Source organism: Passer domesticus, chromosome 30, assembly GCF_036417665.1.
Source record: "Passer domesticus isolate bPasDom1 chromosome 30, bPasDom1.hap1, whole genome shotgun sequence".
Taxonomy (NCBI): domain Eukaryota; kingdom Metazoa; phylum Chordata; class Aves; order Passeriformes; family Passeridae; genus Passer; species Passer domesticus.
The window spans coordinates 2,861,334-2,880,100 of NC_087503.1; the positions used below are offsets into that span (position 1 = coordinate 2,861,334).

Sequence of the window (18,767 nt, forward strand, 5' to 3'; positions counted from 1 at the left end):
ACTGAAATAACAGCATGAAGGATTTACTCGAGGGATTAAAAGCATGTAATAAGTGTGTAATATTTTTATGTAATTTAGTTTTGAGAGAAGCCCATGGTAGCCACAAATTTTATGCAAGCATAAATTTACAAAGACCTATTAAAGTGCAGTTTTATTGAAAGAAACAACAATGTGGAATTCGGCAAACTGCCCAGCAAACCAGCAGCTTCTTGAAATTGTATTTAGTGTCATTCCAGAGGGTCAATTTACCAGCATTTCTGTTAAAGGACCTCCGACAAGTGCCGTGGTGGGGGGGCCTGGCGGAGCCGCGCCGGGGGCTCGGGGGAACCGCGCCGGGAGCAGCCGAGCCATGCACCCCAAACCGCCCGCGGTTCCCCCTCCTGCCCCAGAGCCTGTGAATGTGCCTCCGTGCCACAGGGAATCCCCCAGTGCAGGAGATCCCCCACAGGAGATCCCCCAGTGCATCCCCAGCAGGACGGCGTTGGCAGTGGGATTGTCCTGCAGCCAGGGGCCATGCTGGGCTGGGAGATGGAGCAGGAGAGAGGGGGAAAGGGGCACTGACTTCCTCCTCACCTGCCTGAGTGTCTCAGGGCATCTTCCTTTTCCTTGCAGCCTTCTCCTCTATTGGGCCAAGATTTGGGAAGGGGAAATCCTGGTTTGGGGAAAAACAAGAGATAAGCACAGTGTGTCTGAAGGTCCTTTGCCCAAGTCCATCCCTAGAAGTCACCTGGTATCCATAAAAACCTTGAAAAGCAAAAGTGAATCAAAAAAAGCCACCAGGAGTGTCCCATTTCCAGTCTCATCCCTCTGGGGTTCTGGTGGTCCCCTGTCTCATGGCTGCCAAGGATCCCAGAGCACATGTGGATCCCCCCTCTCCAGGCTCCTGCTTAGGGATGCTGGGGGGTTTTGGGGTCCCAGGCTCCCTCTCTCCAGCCTCCCCCAATCCAGTCACTTGGGGCTCTCTCCTCTCCCTACTGCCCTGTCCTGGTTTAGGGCAAATTTGGGAGAAAACCTAGAAAAGGGGTTTCCTCTAGAAAGCAAATTCAAGCAGCCTCTCCCCCAATCAGTTTGGGAAAAGATTTCTTTGGAGAAAAGTGGAAAAACCTGGTTATTTAAAAGACAAAGCATTTATGAGCACAGCAAATGACGAATATTAAACAATAAAATCTCTTGACGCTCCAAAAGAGATGACAAACTCAGAAAGTCCCTCTGTGGGCTGTAGCTCTGCTCACTCAGTCTCTTATCAGTTTCTCCATCACTGGAAATGCCGTGGACCAGGCTCGGGCCAATGGGCCACAGGTGGAGCTGCCAGTGGTCTTCTGAATGTTCAGAGCAGGTTTAAACAGCTCTAAAGTAAAAGAAAAACTACAGTCCAGGGCACTTATCTGCCTTAGAGAGCTAAGAACGAAATAAAACCAAAGGAGAGCCCTGTCCTGCAATCTGTCCAGCAGCCGGAATATGGAGGAGTGCAGTTTCTAAAAAACCTGCTCACTTCCTGCCTCCCTTCGATCTCAGAACCAGCCTTAAAGGTGCAGAACTCATTTCTGGGCTAAATAGATGAAGAGGGTATGAGCATGATCCCAGGTCCAGCCCTTCTGGGGGTTTGGGGGTGTCTCTGTCCCTCTGAGCCCGATGATGTTTGGGTGGGGTCACACCAGGGCTGAGAGGGACAGAGACCCCCCCGGCCTCCCCAGGGATGAGAAGGTCGGAGAGCCCCTCCAGCCCCATACACTCTCAGCAGTGAGAGGGACACAGAGCCCCTGGTCCCCAGCCCTGCATAAGTATTCCCTGAGGCCAGAGGGATGGAGACCCCTGAGCATCTCCCAGATTGAGGGGACAGAAACCCCTGAGCATCCCCTGGGCTGAGAGGGACAGAGACTGCCCTGAGCACCCCCCTGACACAGGGGTGAGTGGGAGGGAGACCTCCCCAGGCATTCCGTGGAGTGAGAATGATGGAAACCCCCTGGGGAATGGTCTGGGGTAACACAGACAGGGACAGCCCCCACAAGCTCCTCCCAAGCATCCCCCAAGGCGAGAGGAACAGAGACCCCTTGAGCATCCCCTGGGCACTGGACAAAATAAACTTGGCAGAAATCAAACTTAACTCTGCATTAACCACTTTGATGAATATTTAATTTTCCCACAAGTCACATATGATGAAAATGCAAACAAATCCCAAGCATTAATAAACTGACAATAGAAGCAATTCTGTGGCAATTCCAAGTTTCATCCGTTCCTGCACAGCTCCAGCTCAGCTGCTGGCAGGTTCCCATAAAAGAAAAGTGGAAATTTGGACCAATACAGGTTGTTAAAAGGAAACAAATTTCTGTAGAACGATCACAAAGGCTCCAGGGACAAAGAGAATAATGATTCTCACATTTGGCAAAGTCCTAAACCCTCTCAATTTGGGAGTTATTTGGAAATTTAGCTAGATGAGCTGGGCTTCTTGTAGGACTTTTAGCAGCCTTGTTTTCCTCACCTTGCGGTGAATGAACCTTGTCAGCCTCTCTGGTATCATTCACTCCCTTTTCTCCAGTGATTTTAACAAACTTTTCAAGAAAGGACAAGAAAATATTTTCATTACACTGGCCACCCACAACAGCCATTTTCCTCCTCAGTTCTCCCATAAATCCCTCAGAGAAAGCTGCATCCAAGTTTCCAAGACTTCCTCCAGAAAGAGCCACAAGCTCCTCAGAGGAGGGAACCATGCTGTTGTCAAAGGCACTTGAGGTCAGAGAACAGTGCCTAAACTCACTGTGCCAAAATAATGTCACAATCTGGTTAAGGAAACTATTGGAGAGATGCCTCTGCCCCAATTAAGGTGCTAATGAGACCATATCCAAAGTGGATATTATTGAACAGTAAATGTGAGGTAAAGAGAGAGAGATGAAAAGAAAGAGAAAAGGGGGGAGAGCAAGAGACAGGGACAGAGAGCCTCACTGGGGTGGGGCAAGTGTGACATTGTCCCCTGTGTGCGTTGCCTTCCCAGAGTGGGGGTTTTACACCTGAGCCAGTTTGGGTAAGGGGGGTGGTGTTCACCCCCCCAGCAGGGATTACCCCACTGTTTCAGGTTACAGTGCAAGATGTAACCAAATGCATGTTTTCCATCACCATCTTCATAAACTGTTATACACAGGCGGGGCAGTGTTCTTTATCTCTTCCATGACTCAGCCCTGATAACGCCCTGCAGGGGCTATCTTCTGTTCATGGCCCACTGAGTGTCCCTGCAGGACTGATAGAATTACATCATCCCATTGTGGGATGCTCCACCCAGGGGCAGGAGCCAACCATTCCTACCTGGATATAAACTGAGCCTTGCAACACCAGTAGCACCATGCCTACTGAATTCCCAGAGGACAAGAGCTCCATCACCAGTACTGGACCTTCAGAGGAAGACCAGACCCTTCTACAGGATCACTGCTTTGATGGAATCACGATCATCACTCCAACAGGACTGCAGCCACCATTTAATGGGACTGCTACCAGCACCCTGAGCAACAGGGTGCCAGGTTATATCCTGTCAGTTTAAGGCAGTGTTTCTGTATCATTGCCTTGATCTTAATTTTCTTGTTAAATTATAATTCTGTCTTAAAATCTCCCCCTGGTTTGACCTCAAACCAGTACAAAACTGAATGCACTAATCTCTTGTTTTCCTCCCAAAACAGAATTTCACATCCCAAACCCACTGCCAGATGGAGGAGAAGGCTGCAAGGAAGAGGAAGATGCCCCGAGACACTCAGGCATGTGAGGAGGAAGTCAGGGCCCCTTTCCTTATTTCTCCTGCTTCATCTTCCAGCCCAGCACAGCCCAAGGCTGCAGGACAGCCCCTCTGCCAACACTGTCCTGCTGGGGATGCACTGGGGGGATTTCCTTTCCCTTCCCTCTGGCACAGAGGCAAATCCCATCCTCTCCTTTCCCTGTCTTCCTCAGACAACAAGCTGAGAATAGAGACCAGGGAGGACAAATCCCCATGGCAGAACCTCGTGGAAGAGGCAGATTTGAGCAGCTCCATGGCACAGGAATCTAACAAGGAGGAAAATTCCCTGAGATCCCACAGGAGGAGGGGCTTCAAACCCAGCCCAGGGTGCTCTGAGGAGGAAAGACCCACCCTGTGCCAGGAAAATGGACAGAGCTTCAGGCAGGGATCGGAGCTGGTGGTCCATAAGCAGCTTCATGATGGGGAGAAGCCCTACAAGTGCTTGGAGTGTGGGAAGAGCTTCAGACGGAGCAGCACCCTGACCTGCCATCAGATGATCCACACTGGGGAATGGGCCTACGAGTGTGGGGAGTGTGGGAAGAGCTTCAGCTACAGATCCACCCTTGTGACCCACCAACGCATCCACACCGCGGAGAGGCCCTATGAGTGTCCTGAGTGTCAGAAGAGATTTCAGACCCGCTCCAATCTCCTCAGGCACCAAAGGATTCACACCGATGAGAGGCCCTTCCTCTGCCCTGACTGCGGGAAGGGCTTCAAGCAAAACTCCCACCTCATCACCCACCGGCGCATCCACACTGATGAGATGCCCTTCCTCTGCCCCGACTGTGGGAAGGGCTTCAAGCGCAATTCCCACCTCGTCACCCACCGGCGCATCCACACTGGGGAGAGGCCCTACAAGTGCTGCACGTGTCAGAAGAGGTTTCAGACCAGCTCAAATCTCCGCCTGCATGAGCGCATTCATACAGAGGAGAGGCACTTCTGCTGCCCTGACTGTGGGAAGGGCTTCAAGAACAACTTCACCCTCGTCAGGCACCAGCGCATCCACACTGGGGAGAGGCCCTACGAGTGTCCCCAGTGTGGGAAGAGCTTCACCCAGAGCTCTCACTTGACCAGACACCAATGGAGTCACTGGTAAGGGAAGCCCTGCAAATTCCCCAACTGCAGGGAGAGCTTCATGCACTGCTGCAGTTTCATCCCCCATTGGAGGACCCATGTTGGGAAGAGCCCTGGTGATCCATGTTCCCTGTGATCCATGCTGGGAAGACACCTGTCCCTTTTCCTGCCCCTGCCAATGACATGATATGGAATCGAATAACATGAAGTTGTGGCCATGGCTGTGACATTCCATTCACTCCCACCTCAGGTCATTGGCAGGGGCAGGAAAGGGAGTCTCTCTCTCCCCTCGAGGAGAAGGGTGTTCTTTCAGGCTGGAGGAAATTCTGTCCAGGAAGAGACCGTCAGCTGAGTTGTAGTTTTCCATTTCTCTTGTCCCTTTTTTTATGAATATTGTTGCTGTTCGTGTTTGTTCCTGATCTTGCTGCTGTTCTCAATAAATTGTTCCTATCCTAGCCCAGGATCTTTGCCTTCTGTGCTTTCCATGGGAGGCAGGAGGGCAGCAATCGGCAGCGTGGTTTTAGGGGGTGCAGGAAATTGGGGAATCCCATTCCTGAGCCCTGCCCTGTGGAAACCAAGCATCCCAGCTGGTCCCAGCCCTGGTTGCCTTCTAAGGATCAGATTTGTCACAGAGGGGTTCCATGGGGACTTTCCAAGAGTCTCCAGGCTGTTCAAGAGCTGGAATATCACAGGCAGAGACAGGAGCTCCATGGATACCTCCCAGGGGTTTCTGGGGATGGTAAAGAGCCCTGTGCTCAGAGGCAGTCTCAGCCATTCCATGGTGACATCCCAGGGCATCTTGGGCTGCAAAGGCACCGATCTGTCACAGGCACTCACGGGGGCTCCACGGTGACATCCCAGGAGTCCCCAGGCTGCCAAAGAGCCGGGATGTCCCAGACACTCACAGGGGTTCCTGTCATGGGCACAGTGGGAGCTTCAGGCAAAAGCTTCAGTTCTTTATTGGAGAAACTCCTGCTGAGTCATGAGGTGGAGAAATGACACCCAACAGCCACCATGGATCCTGAAACCCCTGCAGGGTCTCTAGACCTCTAAAATTCCTTCTGAAAGAGGAGACTGGGAGCAGCTGGATCGAATCCCAGCCCCAGACTTTGTCAAAGGTGTAGAGATTGTACAGGTGGAATGGAACCTTAATGCAATTTGTCCGACAGGATTAATGATGGAATACCAGATATATTTATATAAATATGGCTCTGATTGATTCTGATCATGATTAGAAGAAAGAACTTAACCACAGTTATTTACTCCACCGTATAGGTTCTATAACAATTATTAGAATATTCTGCTCTAGGAAGCAATTTTGCAGTCAACAGGGCCTGGCTGGAGTTGTTGGAGCCCATTGCAGGCAGAGAGAGCCTCCTGCTCCAGCAGGAACTGCCTTTCCTGTGCCAGGAGCAGGGCAGGTCCCGCTGCAGGAAAAGCCCCAGGCCAGCCCCAGCACAGGGAAGGGCTTGGGCACAAGGGCAGAGTGCCGTGCTGGGAGCTGTGCCAGGCAGAGCCTGAGGCACCAAAGGCACCTTGGCAGCAGCAGCTGCTTGCAGGGCATGGCCAGAAGCCTCCCTTGGCAGCCCGGCCTGGTGGCCAGCACTGCAGAGCTGCTGCTCAGGGCTCATTTCTGCCTGGGCTCTGAAAAGCCTCTTCTGCTCCAGGAGCCTGCCTGGGAAGCCATTGGCCCCAGCACCTTGGGGACAAGATATGAATGAGAAAACTCTTCATGCCAGCAGAGACAAGGCAGGGGCAGAGGAAAGGGCAGAGCCAGGCCCAGGGGACAGGGCTGCCATGGTGATGGCTGTGAGGTCACTGCCCCTGCAGCAGCCTGGCTCCCCTCAGCAGACATTCTGGCCAGAAGAGTTGTGAGGGCATCCAGCACATCAGAGAACCCACACAACAGGAATTCTGTCCTTGGGGATGAGGGGGTTTCTATGGGTCCGGTTGCACAAAGCTCCTGCTCTTGGACAATTCCGAGGATGAGGCATCTCCTTCTCTGGAAAAACAGTTGCAGTTTTGTGCCACTGTCATAATTTTAAAATATTTCCTCCTTTTAACAAATGTAAATCCATCCTCATTTAGTTCAGAGATATTGAGCCTTGTTCTGTCACTGCAAGATTTGGGTTAAAATAACTTTGACCACTATTTTTCCATTTTCACAGACCTTGGAGAATACTGAAAAATCTCCCAAGATGGGGTTTGGAGGCCTCATCACATAACCAGGAGGGAGAGGCTGATGGCTCTGGGCTTAGTGGTGTTGAGATTGAGGACAGAACAGGAGTAGTTTGGGAGGGAATGAAGGGTGGTATCAGAGACGAGTTTTTCTTGTAAAAAGCAGCTAGAGAAAGAAATAATGGCACCAAGGGTGTGGAGTGCCCCTGCCCCATGAGGTAGGGATTCTACCCAGACAGACACCATTGGGTAAGGGGTGCAATTGAAAGCAGATTCCACCCCTCCACCCTCTGGAGTGTGCCTCTGCAATCCCGGGAAAAGACTCTCCACCCCATCTGGTCAAATAAGGAATGGCCCCAGAATGTTCTTCCTTTTCTGTACCCTCATTGGTTTAAATTCTACTGCAATGTCTCCAGCTTAGATTTTTTTTTATTGTTGTCCTCCTTGATCCACCCATTTCCAGTCCCCTGCTCCTTTTACTATTGGACCCCAACCCTAAACTTCACCTCTAAACTCATGACCCCACCCCCTTCATTTCTTGTCTTGGTTCCCTGGCACAATAAAGGATCCTGGGTTTTTCCAAACAAGATCCATCCTCTTGCCTTCCTTTCCCTGTTGGTCATCGGTGCCTGCCTGAGGTCTGAGACTCCGGGCCCTGAGGGAATTGTTGCACCCCTCACTGTGGTGGAACATAACACAAGGGCAGCTGGGGAGGCCCAGACTGGACACCAGGAGAAAGGAATTCCCTCGCCAGGCCAGGGCTGTGGTGCAACACATCCCCCAGAAGAAGCCTGGAGCAGCCCAGGGCTTTGTGTGGGCAGGCAGAGGCAGGCAGGAGGCAGAGCTGTCAGCAAAGGAAGGGGCCAGCTGGTGGGAGAGCCGGGGGATGCCGACAGCCTGCAGGGACAGAGGCGCAGGGCAGGGACACCGTAGGACAGCCTGGGCTGCACAGGGCACAGGGATGGGCAGCAGCTGCAAGGCCCTGACAGAGCCTGCTTGGGCAGCACTTTGGCCATGGCAGACAACAAAGAGCACCAAGACCCCAGAGGGTCATTAAAGTCCTTGTGCTGTGTCTGTGCTGCTGAGCTGGGCCAGGCTCCTGGCCCAGAGGCAGCTCCTGGCAAGGGCAGCGCTGCAGAGAGACAGCTCTGGCCAGGAGCAGCTCCTGTGCACAGCCCAGCAGGGCTGGGGCACTGCCAGGGCAGCTCAGGGACACCAGCAGGGCACAGACAGAGCTGACAGGGGCTCAGCACTGGCAGGGGCTGGGGGATGTCCCAGAGGGGGCTGTGTCCCAGCGGCACCTCTGTGGCTGTGTCCTAGAGGCACAGAGCAGCTGTGATGTCAGCAAGGGGCTGTGTGACAGCACAGAGTGGGCTGTGTGAAGTCACAGGTTGGGCTGTGACATCACAGAGTTTGTTGTGTGAGGTCATCTGGCAGCTACAGCATCATATACGGGATTCTGTGTGACATCACAGAGCAGGCTGTGACATTATAGTATAGCTGTATGACATCATAGAGCAGGCTGTGATGTCAAAGTGTGTGCTGTGACATTACAGAGTGTCAGTATGATGTCACAGAGAGGGTTTTGTGACATCACTGAGAGGGTTGTGACATCACAGAGCTGTCTGTGACATCATAGACTAGAGTGTGAGGCCATAGAACAAACTCTGCCATCATAGAGGGTATCTCTGTGACATCAGAGAGTGAGTTGTGACATTACTAGTTGGCTGTGTAACATCATAGAGCAGGCTGTGACATCACAAAACAGACAGTGGCATCACATGGTGACTTTGTGACACCAGAGAGTCTTCTGAGATGTCACAGCACAGCTCTATGACATCACAGGGTGACATCACAGCGTTGGCACTGTGATATCACAAAGGTGATCTGTGACATCCAGTAGTGGGCTGTGACATCACAGGGACTCTGTGACATCACAGGGTGACTGTGTCATTACAGAGGCAACTGTGTGACATCACAGATGCTCTGTGACATCACATGGTCTGTGTGACATCACAGGGGCTGTGTGAGGTCACTGGGGAGGTCACTCTGCCCCAGCCCCCCTCACAGTTCCCCCAGAGCAGTCCAACCCTGCTCGTGCACAGCGGGGTCCCCTGTCCCCCCAGGTCCACCCACCCCCGGCGCCGCAGCCTCCCCCAGAGGATGTTCCACAAGATCGACCCCAGAGCCTGACACAGGGACGGGGCGTCGGGGCCCTGGGGGGTGGGACAGGGGGACAGGGACCCCCCGGCAGCATCCCCGTGTCCTCCAGGGCCAGAGCCTGGGCCAGGGCTCCTTCACCCTGTTACAAACAAGGGCTTGAGAGCACTGAAAAAATCCCTGCAAGGGATCAGCAACAACCAGATTTAATATTAAGGGACAGCACCACCAAGTTCCTTGGCAAGAGTCACTCTGCTCCTGACTGGACACTTCAGGCACACCAGGGGAACAAAGCAACAACAAAACCAAACCAAATCCAGGCAGTCAAACCAAAAATGAACTGAGAACTGTCCCTGTGAGTGTGTGACACAAGGACAGTGAGGGCAAGGATAAAAGGAATATGGCCTAAAAGCTGAACAGAGCTCAAGCTTAACAGGACTTAACTTAAATCTTAACTGATACCTTCAACTTCAATATTTAGCAAAAGAGCCGAGCTTAACAGTATTTAACCTGTTTTACAGCCTATGACCTACCAATTTAAAAGAGGAATAACACATAGCAGTATTTAACTCAGCTTATAACTTATATTAAACTTTGCAAAAGAACAGCTCTTAGAAACAGAGCTGACTAAGACTTTGTGACTTGACCTCACTTGCAGACCTGACTTACTCAGCTATCCAAGGCACTCCAACCCCTCCGAGAGCAGCATTTCTGCCACATTTCCCCAGCACAGGCACTCCTGTGTGCACACAGACACAAAGAGTCAGTGCAAGGCACCTGTGAGAAATTCCCCTGAGAGCAGGAAATGCTCCCTGTGGATGCTTTGGCATCTCCCCAGCGGGTGAAGGGTTGAGCCTGGAGGAGTGGGGGGATCGGCCCAGGCTCCCTCGTTGTTCAGGATCCCCGAGTGCAGCAAACGGGAGAGTTCCCGGCTGGGAGAGGCCCCACTCAGAGGGAGTCGCTGGCCCAGGAGAGCTCCAAGGGGCTCCTTTTGCAGCGCTGTTTGTAGGGCCCCAAGAGAGGGGCTGCAGTCACAGCAATGGTTCATCCTGGCCACACTTGGCATCAACAGCTTTCTTTGGCACTGTGAGAACAGGGATGTTGTGCCACTGAGGGAACAAAACCAGTTCCCAGGGCTGCTCCTACAGCAACCAGGAGCTGGTTGGGCAGCAGCAGTGCCTGGAGCAGACAGTGTTTGTGCTGAGCTGCAGAGGAGCTGAGCCCAGGGGCTGTTGGCCAAGGCTGAGGCCCAAGGAGCATTTCTGAGCTGGCAGGGCGGCCTGAGAAGGGGATGGGGGAATGCAGCAGCACAGGGTCCATGGAAGCAAGGGACCATGGTGACACTGTGGGGCCCTGTTAGACCAAGAGACCATTGTGACACTGTGGGGCATCATGGAAAATTGCGGAGACAATTGTGACTTTGCAAGGCCTCATGGAACCATGGAGAGACCATTAAGAGACTTCACAGCCTCATGGAACCAAGGGGCCATTGTGACTTTGAGGGGACTCACGGAATCATGGAGACCATTGTGACACTATGAGGGCCCATGTAATTATCAAAGCATTGTGACACTCTGAGGCCTCATGGAACCAGTGAGACCATTATGACGCTGGGGGTCCCCAAAGAACTAAGAGGACCACTGTGGTACTGTGGGGCCTTGTGACCAAGAGGCCTTTGTGACACTGCAGGACTGTATGGAACCAAAGGTCCATTGTTACACATCAGGATTCATGGAACAGAGAAGCCACGTGTCATTGTGGGGCCTGGGGAACCACGGAGACCATTGTGACACTGCAAGACCTCATGGAATTATTTGGACCATTGTGACACTTCGGGGCCTTCTGCAACCCAGGAGCCATTGTGACATTGTGTGACCCCATTGAACCAAAGCACCATTGTGACACTGCTGGACCCCATGGAATCAAATCACCATTAGGACATTGTGGGACCCCATGGAAGCAAGGGGACCATGGTGATACTGCAGGGCCTCTTAAAACCAAGGCAACACAGAACAAATCTGGCTTTTTTAGCCTCCCATGGACTGCGTGACTGGTCCAACTGACCATGGCATGTTGAAGGCCTCTTCTCATCTGCTATTGAAACACGGGTGCTCCATACTTTCTTTCATATGGAAAAGATCTGTCCTTTTCCTGTAGGCACCCATGGCCAGAATTGGGATTTCATCTCCAAATTTCCATATATCCAGGGATTATTCCCATAGGAGTATTGCCAGGACAAGACTGGTTGACAACGGTTTAATGAGGGTGACCTCTCATCAGTCCTTAAAACTCTGGGGAATGCTGACAAGTCTGGCTGGCCTTGGCCTAGTGAGACTCTCACCTGCCTTCCAAACACTGGGGCTTTGTGCTTTCCTTCCTATGGAAAAGAACTGTCCTTCTTTTCCAGGTGCACATGGCCACAACTGGGATTTCACCTCCAACATTGCATACTGTGACAGACAGGAGGAGATTGTTGGCTGGAAACATTTCATGTGTCGGGAAGGAATGGGCAGGTCCAGCCTTGCCCTGCCCTGGAGCACTGCCCTACCCTGGAACCCCAATCCCCCCAGAGCCTCTATCCCAGCCCAGCAGTGGCTGCCAGTCCCTGGCACAGCACAGGCAATGTTCTACAGCCACCTCTGGAGCCCCAGCCCAGCTCCTGAGTGACCAAATGACCCCAAGACCCACCTGGGGGAAGGGCCCAGGAAGACCAAGGGGTATTGAAGGCTGACCATGAGGCAAGGTCACATCTTGACCCTACCTCCTCTTGGCATTTCCATCTGAACACTGCTGGAATCCAGGAGTTAGTAGCTCTGTGTGTGCTTCTCTGTATCTTTTTTGTCTTTATCTCTTTTTTCTGACTTCTTCTAATTCCCTCCTCTTGCAAATTTTGAGTAAATTAAAATTGAATATGCTAAGAGTTTGTGAAGTTGAATGGGCAAATTTCAGGCTTAAAGAAGTGGGTTTTGTTCATGGAATGTAGTATTAAACCTTTAGTCAAGTTTCTCTAATTTTCTAAAATTACCAGTAAAATCAGTTTTGTTGTTTTGAGCTCTTGAGGATCTTGTCAGTATTTCACCAGTACATCCAACTCAGAGGATACAAACAATTATAATTCCTTTTAAATGCCTCCTTGAGAGAGGTGTTTGGGGGATGTGAGGCAGGGCTTGTCTGTCCTGCTTGGCACAGCCCAGGCAGGGCTTTCCCAGCCACATTCCACACTCCATTTCCCAGCTGGAGCCGCTGCTGCCTCTGAGTTCTGCTGGCCCAGCCCCAGGGACGCTCTCCTTGTCTGCCCATTCCCCCACGGTCTCTGGGCAGGGATGGCCTCAGTGGGGGCTGCTGACATCCTCAGCACCTTGGAGGCTGCTGCTGGATTTCACTGCTCCAGAGGCTTGTTCAGCCTTCAGCTATTCAGTGCAGGAATTCAGTGTCCCAGGGCTCATTAACATTCAGAACACCTTAACAAGCTAATCCTCTGGGGATAATTTATTTAAGTGTTCAAACACTTTGTGGTTAGTTAGATGGATTTCAGGAGTGTATTCAAATTGAATATATTCTATTAAAAAAGATAGAAAGCAATTTTTAGGTCTTGTTTCGTTTTTTTTCCCTGTTAATACAATGATATGTGCAATCTCCAATGGACATTGACTCCAAGCACCTCCTCATGCAGTTTGAATAGATATGAAAATCAAGACCCTTGATGGCTGACAATCAATCAGGCTCTGTCCCTACCCCCACCCCACCATTTCCCCCATCCAAGCCTTGGCACTCAGAGCAGCCTTCTGCAAATCTCAGCTCCCTCTAGCCCAGGCTGCACCTGCAGCTTTCAGCTCCTTGGCTCCAACTCCCACCTGTTTTCCTTGGAGAAGGAGCTGCCCGAGACACAGAGGGATGTTCATTGATTGTCAGCCAACAAAGCCAAGGGAAGGCACAGCTCCATCAAATGCAAAAGTTATTCTTCTCCCTGGCTCTGCCCTGCCCCTGATCCCCACAGCCTGTCCTGTTTCCTTCATCCCTCCTTTGTCAGGGACTTTCTGGGACAATGGAGCTCTGCCTTGGCTGTGGAGGGAGGTCCAAGTGCAGCCACTGGAGTGGAAACCACAACTGGTCAGCTTTGTGTCCTTTGGGGGTCAGAAACTGGTGAGACTCAGAGGTACAGAAAGATTTCTCTTCATAGCCAACATAAAAGTGTGAACATGATTTATATTTATTTAAATTTAATAAAAATTAAAACCCTTCCCTCAGCTCCTTGTGACATCTGATATATCCAGCAACATCTGACATGTCCACCATCCACAAGGAATTTCCATACAGTAAGGATTTTAGACAAAGATATGAGAAGAGATGATATAAAAGAATAAAAGCACAATTAAGATGCTGACTATGATGTTATTGAAACTTCTGAAAGTAGGGCAACTCCCTGAAACTCAAAGCATGAAGCCACTAAAGGCAGACTAATTGGAATGACCAGAGAACAGCTGCAGGAGGAAATCTGGGAGCAATGGGAAGGGCATAGATCCAGCTGCTCTAAATGAAGAGATGTCCTCAGACAGAGACATTTAACCAGGAGAGCTGGAAACACTGGAAGGAAGGGGGCCATTAAATATTAGACTGAATATTGGCGGGGGAATGGAGAGGGGAAAATCAGTATTTCCTCTCCTGCCATCAGCAGCAAAATGCATTAAATCCAAAAAATTCCTGTTCCTGATGGGAAAACTTGCCATCTCTTAAAAGTACATAAATGACCCAGATAATAAAGATTTGTCTATCTATTATGACACTAAAAGGTATTAAAACCTGTGCCCTTTCCAGGCAGACATCAGCTGTGTGCCCATGAACAGGCAGTGCCACTTGTGCCCTGAGGTGCCCAGCTGGGATTGGATCTCTCTGAGAGTACCTGAGGGAGAGCAGAGCACCTTGCAAGCTGCAGGTCCCTGCCAGCCCCGCAGGGCTCCTGTCCCATCAACATCTGCTCTGCTGCCAATCACAGCTGGGATAGCACCGCCCCTGCTGTGTGATTGACAGCTCTGCCAGGGCTGGGGCTGGGGCTCTGTCCCACCACAAACCAAGGCCTGACCCGGCCCTGGCCCCACACGGGCATTCCGAGCATCCCAAGGTCTCTCGGGACATCGATCTCATCCAGCCTCTGACAGCGACCACGGTGACACTCCGGAACCTCATGGAACCAAGGGTCACTGTGACAATGCGGGTCCAAGGAAACTATGGTGGGACTGTGGAACTTCATGGAATCAAGGAAACCATTGTGCAGTTCAGGGGCCCTGTGGAAGCAAGGGTCAATGATCAAACTGTGGGGCCCATAGAAACAAGGAGCCATTGTGGCACAGCAGGGCCGCATGGATCCAAGGGACCACTGTGACTCTGATGTGGCTCATGAAACCAAGAAGCCATTGTGACATTGCCAGACTTCATGGAATCAAGGAGACCATTGTGATGGTGTGGGGACCCATGATATCAGCGGAACATGGAACAGGTCTGCCTGCTTTGGCCTCCTGGGGCCTGTCTGACTGGTCCCGCTGAATTTGACATGTCAAGGGTCACTTCCCATCTGACTGTGAAGCACTGGGTCTCCGTGCTTTCCTTCCTATGGAAAAGAACTGTCTTTCTTGTCTAGGCTCCCATGGCTTCAATTAGGATTCCACCTCGAAAATTTCCTATATCCAAGGCTTTCTCCCAGACAAAATCTGCCAATACAGTCAAGTCTGGCTAGCCTTGGCCTCTGGTGACTGCCTCTGATCTGCCCCTGGGGCTCGGCTGCTTTCTTCCTGTGGAGACCACTGAGAAACTGTGGGGCATTGTGGAGCCAAAGGGCATTGTTACACTGTAGGAACTTGTGGAACCAAGGGGATCATTGTGACACTGTGGGGTCTTGAGGAACCATGGAGACCATTGTGACACTTTGGGGTCTTGTGAAATGCAGGGGCATTGTGACACTGCAGAGCACCATGGATCCAAGGGACCATTGGGACACTCTGGAGCCTCACGGAACCAAGGACATCACTGTGACTCTGTTGAGCCACATGGTCCCAAGGGGCCAGTGTGAAGCAGCAGGGCTTTGTGGAACCAAGAGGCCATTGTTGCATTTCAGGGCCTCATGGAGCCAAAGGGCCGCTGTGATCCTCTGGGGCACCATGGATCCATGGAGACCATTGTGGCACTGCAAGGCCCCATGGAATTATGTGACAATGTGGGGCCCCAGGGAACCAAAGAGCCATTGTGACCCTGCAGGGCCTCATGGAGGGAAGGGCTCATTGTGACACTGTGGGAAGCTGTGGAACCATTGTTGCAATACTGGGCCCCAAACAGAACCAAGGGGCCATGGTGACACAGCAGGGCTTCATGGAACACAAAGAACATTATGACACTGTGGGGCCTTTGGGAACCATGGAGACCATTAAGATCCTTAAGGACTTGTGAAACCAAGGGGCCATTATGGTGCCACAGGACATCATGGAAGCAAGAGAACCACTGTGATGTTGCAAGACTTCATGGAAGCATAGAGCCATTGTGACACTGCAGGGCCCCATGGAACCAAGAGAACACAAAATAGGTCTGGCTGCCTTGGCCTCCCAGGAGTCACGTGACTGGTCTGGCTGACCTTGGAATGTGGAAGGCCACTCCCATCTGCCCCTGAAACACTGGGGCTCTGGCGTTCCTTTGTATGGAAAAGAACTGTCCATCTTTTCCAGGTATCCATGGCCAAAATTAGGATTCCACCTCCAAATTTCTGTGTATCCAAGGTTTGCTGCCAGAGAAAAGCTGCCAGAAGAGATAGATCTGGCTGGTCTTTAATTCCTGAGTACCAGCACTGACCAAACACTGGAAAGGGCTCTATGCTTTTCTTTTTGTGGAAAAAATCCTCCTTCTCCAGGCACAAATGTCTGAATTAGGATTCCACATTCATAATTTTGAATATCTAAGGGTTGCTGCCAGACAAACCTGCCAGGACAGACAGGTCAGGCTTGCCTTGGCCTCTGGTGGCTGCTGTTCATCAGCTCCTGAAACATGGGGGTTCTGTGGTTTCCTTCTTATGAAAACCAGTGTGACACCTTGTGGCCTTGTGAAATGCAGGGGCATTGTGACACTGCAGAGCACCATGGATCCAAGGGACCATTGTGACAATGTGGAGTCTCGTGGAACCAAGGACATCACTGTGGCTCTGTTGGGCCCCGTGGTCCCAAGGGGCCAGTGTGAAGCAGCAGTGTGGGAGTTAGCTTGGCTGTAACTCAGAGTCAGCCAGATTTTACCCCGAAAGATCCCGGCATGAGGTTCAAGCCCTGGGAATCATTTATATGAGGTTCAAGCCCTGGGAATCATTTATTTAACTTAGGATGACCTTGGGAGATTTCCCACAAGTCTTTAGCTTTGTTATGCTAAGTTGTCCAAGTTCAGCTTCCCTACTGGTTACTTGTTTCCCCTATATGGGTATTGTTCTAGTTCTCTAGCCCCAAGTGTATATGTTGTTGCTTCCCCTTTATCTCAGGTCTTTGGATCCTGCCCTTCATACTGTGCTCAACTTCTCCATGTTTATTGTTTTTCACCCCGTTATTGAAGGTTTTTTTGGGCAAATCCACTGAACCCGCTGCTTTTCATTTTCGCCAACTTCACTCTTAACTCAGGGAACCAGAGAGGTTTGTCGCAGCCACCCTCACTGCGACAGGCACTAGAGAAACAAGTCCAGGATGAAAAGACTCCAAATGAATTACTAAACTCATTGGGGGTAGCCAATGCCAACCTGGAATGTAAGAAAGGGCTGCGTGCCCTTCTACTAGAGATGGAACCCACACTCCTGCAGATGACTGAGGCTGTAATTGCCTCAGGACACCAGAACACGTCGTGGCCGTACAAACACAATCCATTGGGCAAGGAGTTGCAGAGGCCCTAGTAGCCATGCCATTCCCCTTGAAGGGGCCCCAGCAACAATTACAGGGCCCAAAAATATGTTTCTGGTGTGGTCAACAAGGACATTTAGAAAATATTGTCTCGGGGGTAGGTGGGTATCCGGTCCCCAACAGAAATCAACATCAAATTCAGCAGAATTTTGCTTTTTGCAACAGCCCAGTGCAGGTTGGGATGATGATCCACCCTAACAGCTGGCCCAGGGCAGGCCTGGAGTGGTCTTGGTGGCACCTTGGTGGCACCTTGGGCTTGGCACAGCCTTGAGAATGGTCTGTTTTCAACAAAGAAATGCAAGACTTTTAGATTGCTTCATAGAATTTGAAAGACAAAACCCCTCTTTGGCTGTGTGCAGTCAGATCTCCAAGCAAAGCAGATCCCAAGTGAGTGAGGAGAGACAGGATGGGGAATGTGGAGCAAGGTTGTTGACACTGGGTCAGAGCTCAAGGCACAGCTTCTCTGAACAGGCCAGACCTCCTGAGGAGAGTCCCTGGATCAATATCAGTCACAGAATGCTTCAATCACCTCTTGCATAAAAGAAAAAATAATAAAAGACATCCTTTAAAATAGGAATATAAATTTACTAGAAAATCTTTGAAATATTTCTCCAATAGGAAAAATTCCTGATGAACAGCACCAGAGCAGAGGGAAATCAAGGCTGAGCCATGGTTTGTCAGGACTTGCTTGATCCTAATGAGCCCCGTGGTGCATTTGGAGCTGAGCCCTGGATCCTCAGGTCCTGAGAGGAGATTGAACAAATCTCTCCAGAAGTCAAAGTCAGAAAAAAACCCCGAAGTGTGTCAAGGCATGAATGGGTCCTACTAAAGTCCATCCCCAACACAGGCTCCTCATAGACTCCTTGGAGGAGAGAATTGGAAGCCAGGATGGCACAAAAACTTCTCAAAGACTCAGTGGGAAAAGGAAAATTCAAAGTACTTTAAAAACCTTGAGTATCTCAAAGTATAAATGAGACCCTTGAATGTCAGTAGAAAACTCTCAGGGGACTCGTTAAAGCAGATAATTGGGGCCATGATTGCACAAACCTCTCCCAGAGTCTGTATCAAAAGGGAAACACCAAGTACCTTAAAATAACTGAAGTACCTTGAAGCATTAATGAGCCCCACTGAGTGTTGTTACTGACAAAGCCTCTCCAGGGACTAATTACAGCAGATAATTGGAGGCCATGATTGCACAAAACTCTCAGAATCGCCAAGGCAAAAGCCAAACCCAAAGTCCTTTGAAAAACCTGCAGTCCCTGGGAGCATTCAGGAGCCCCCAGGGCCATTGCTGAGCAAGGCTCCCCAGGGACTCCTTCCAGCAGATCCTTGAGGCCACTGGGATGTGGGCTAGGGGGGGATGCTGAGGGCAGGACAAGGGGCTGGCAGTGCCCAGCCTGGCTGGGGCTGTGCCAGGAGGCCCCAGGGCCTCAGGACAAGGTGTCTCCTCCTAGCCCTTGCTGGCACAGACCCTGCTGTGTCCCAGGCCACCAAGACTTGGCTTCTCTTTGTCCCCACCTGTCATCACTGCCTCCAGTTCTCTGCCCTGGCTGGGGCCTGGGGACACTTTCTCAGCTGTGTGCCTCAGTGGGACCCATTAAAAGTCCAAGAAACTTTGGAGTTGGATTCTGCCTTGCAGTTCTGGAGAGGTTTCTTCAGCTGCCTCTCAGGGACTGATGTTCAGG

General features: G+C 51.1%; 1 protein-coding gene across 1 annotated transcript in view; it reads left to right on the top strand.

Moving 5' to 3' along the window:
- LOC135287569 (zinc finger protein 271-like) overlaps window positions 1-18,767 on the top strand; it is a 351,290-nt gene that overhangs the window by 199,617 nt on the left and 132,906 nt on the right. The window contains exon 5 of the mRNA XM_064400859.1: window positions 4,131-4,794. Within this exon, the coding sequence (XP_064256929.1) occupies window positions 4,131-4,794 (664 nt within the window). The remainder of the gene's footprint in view (window positions 1-4,130; window positions 4,795-18,767) is intronic.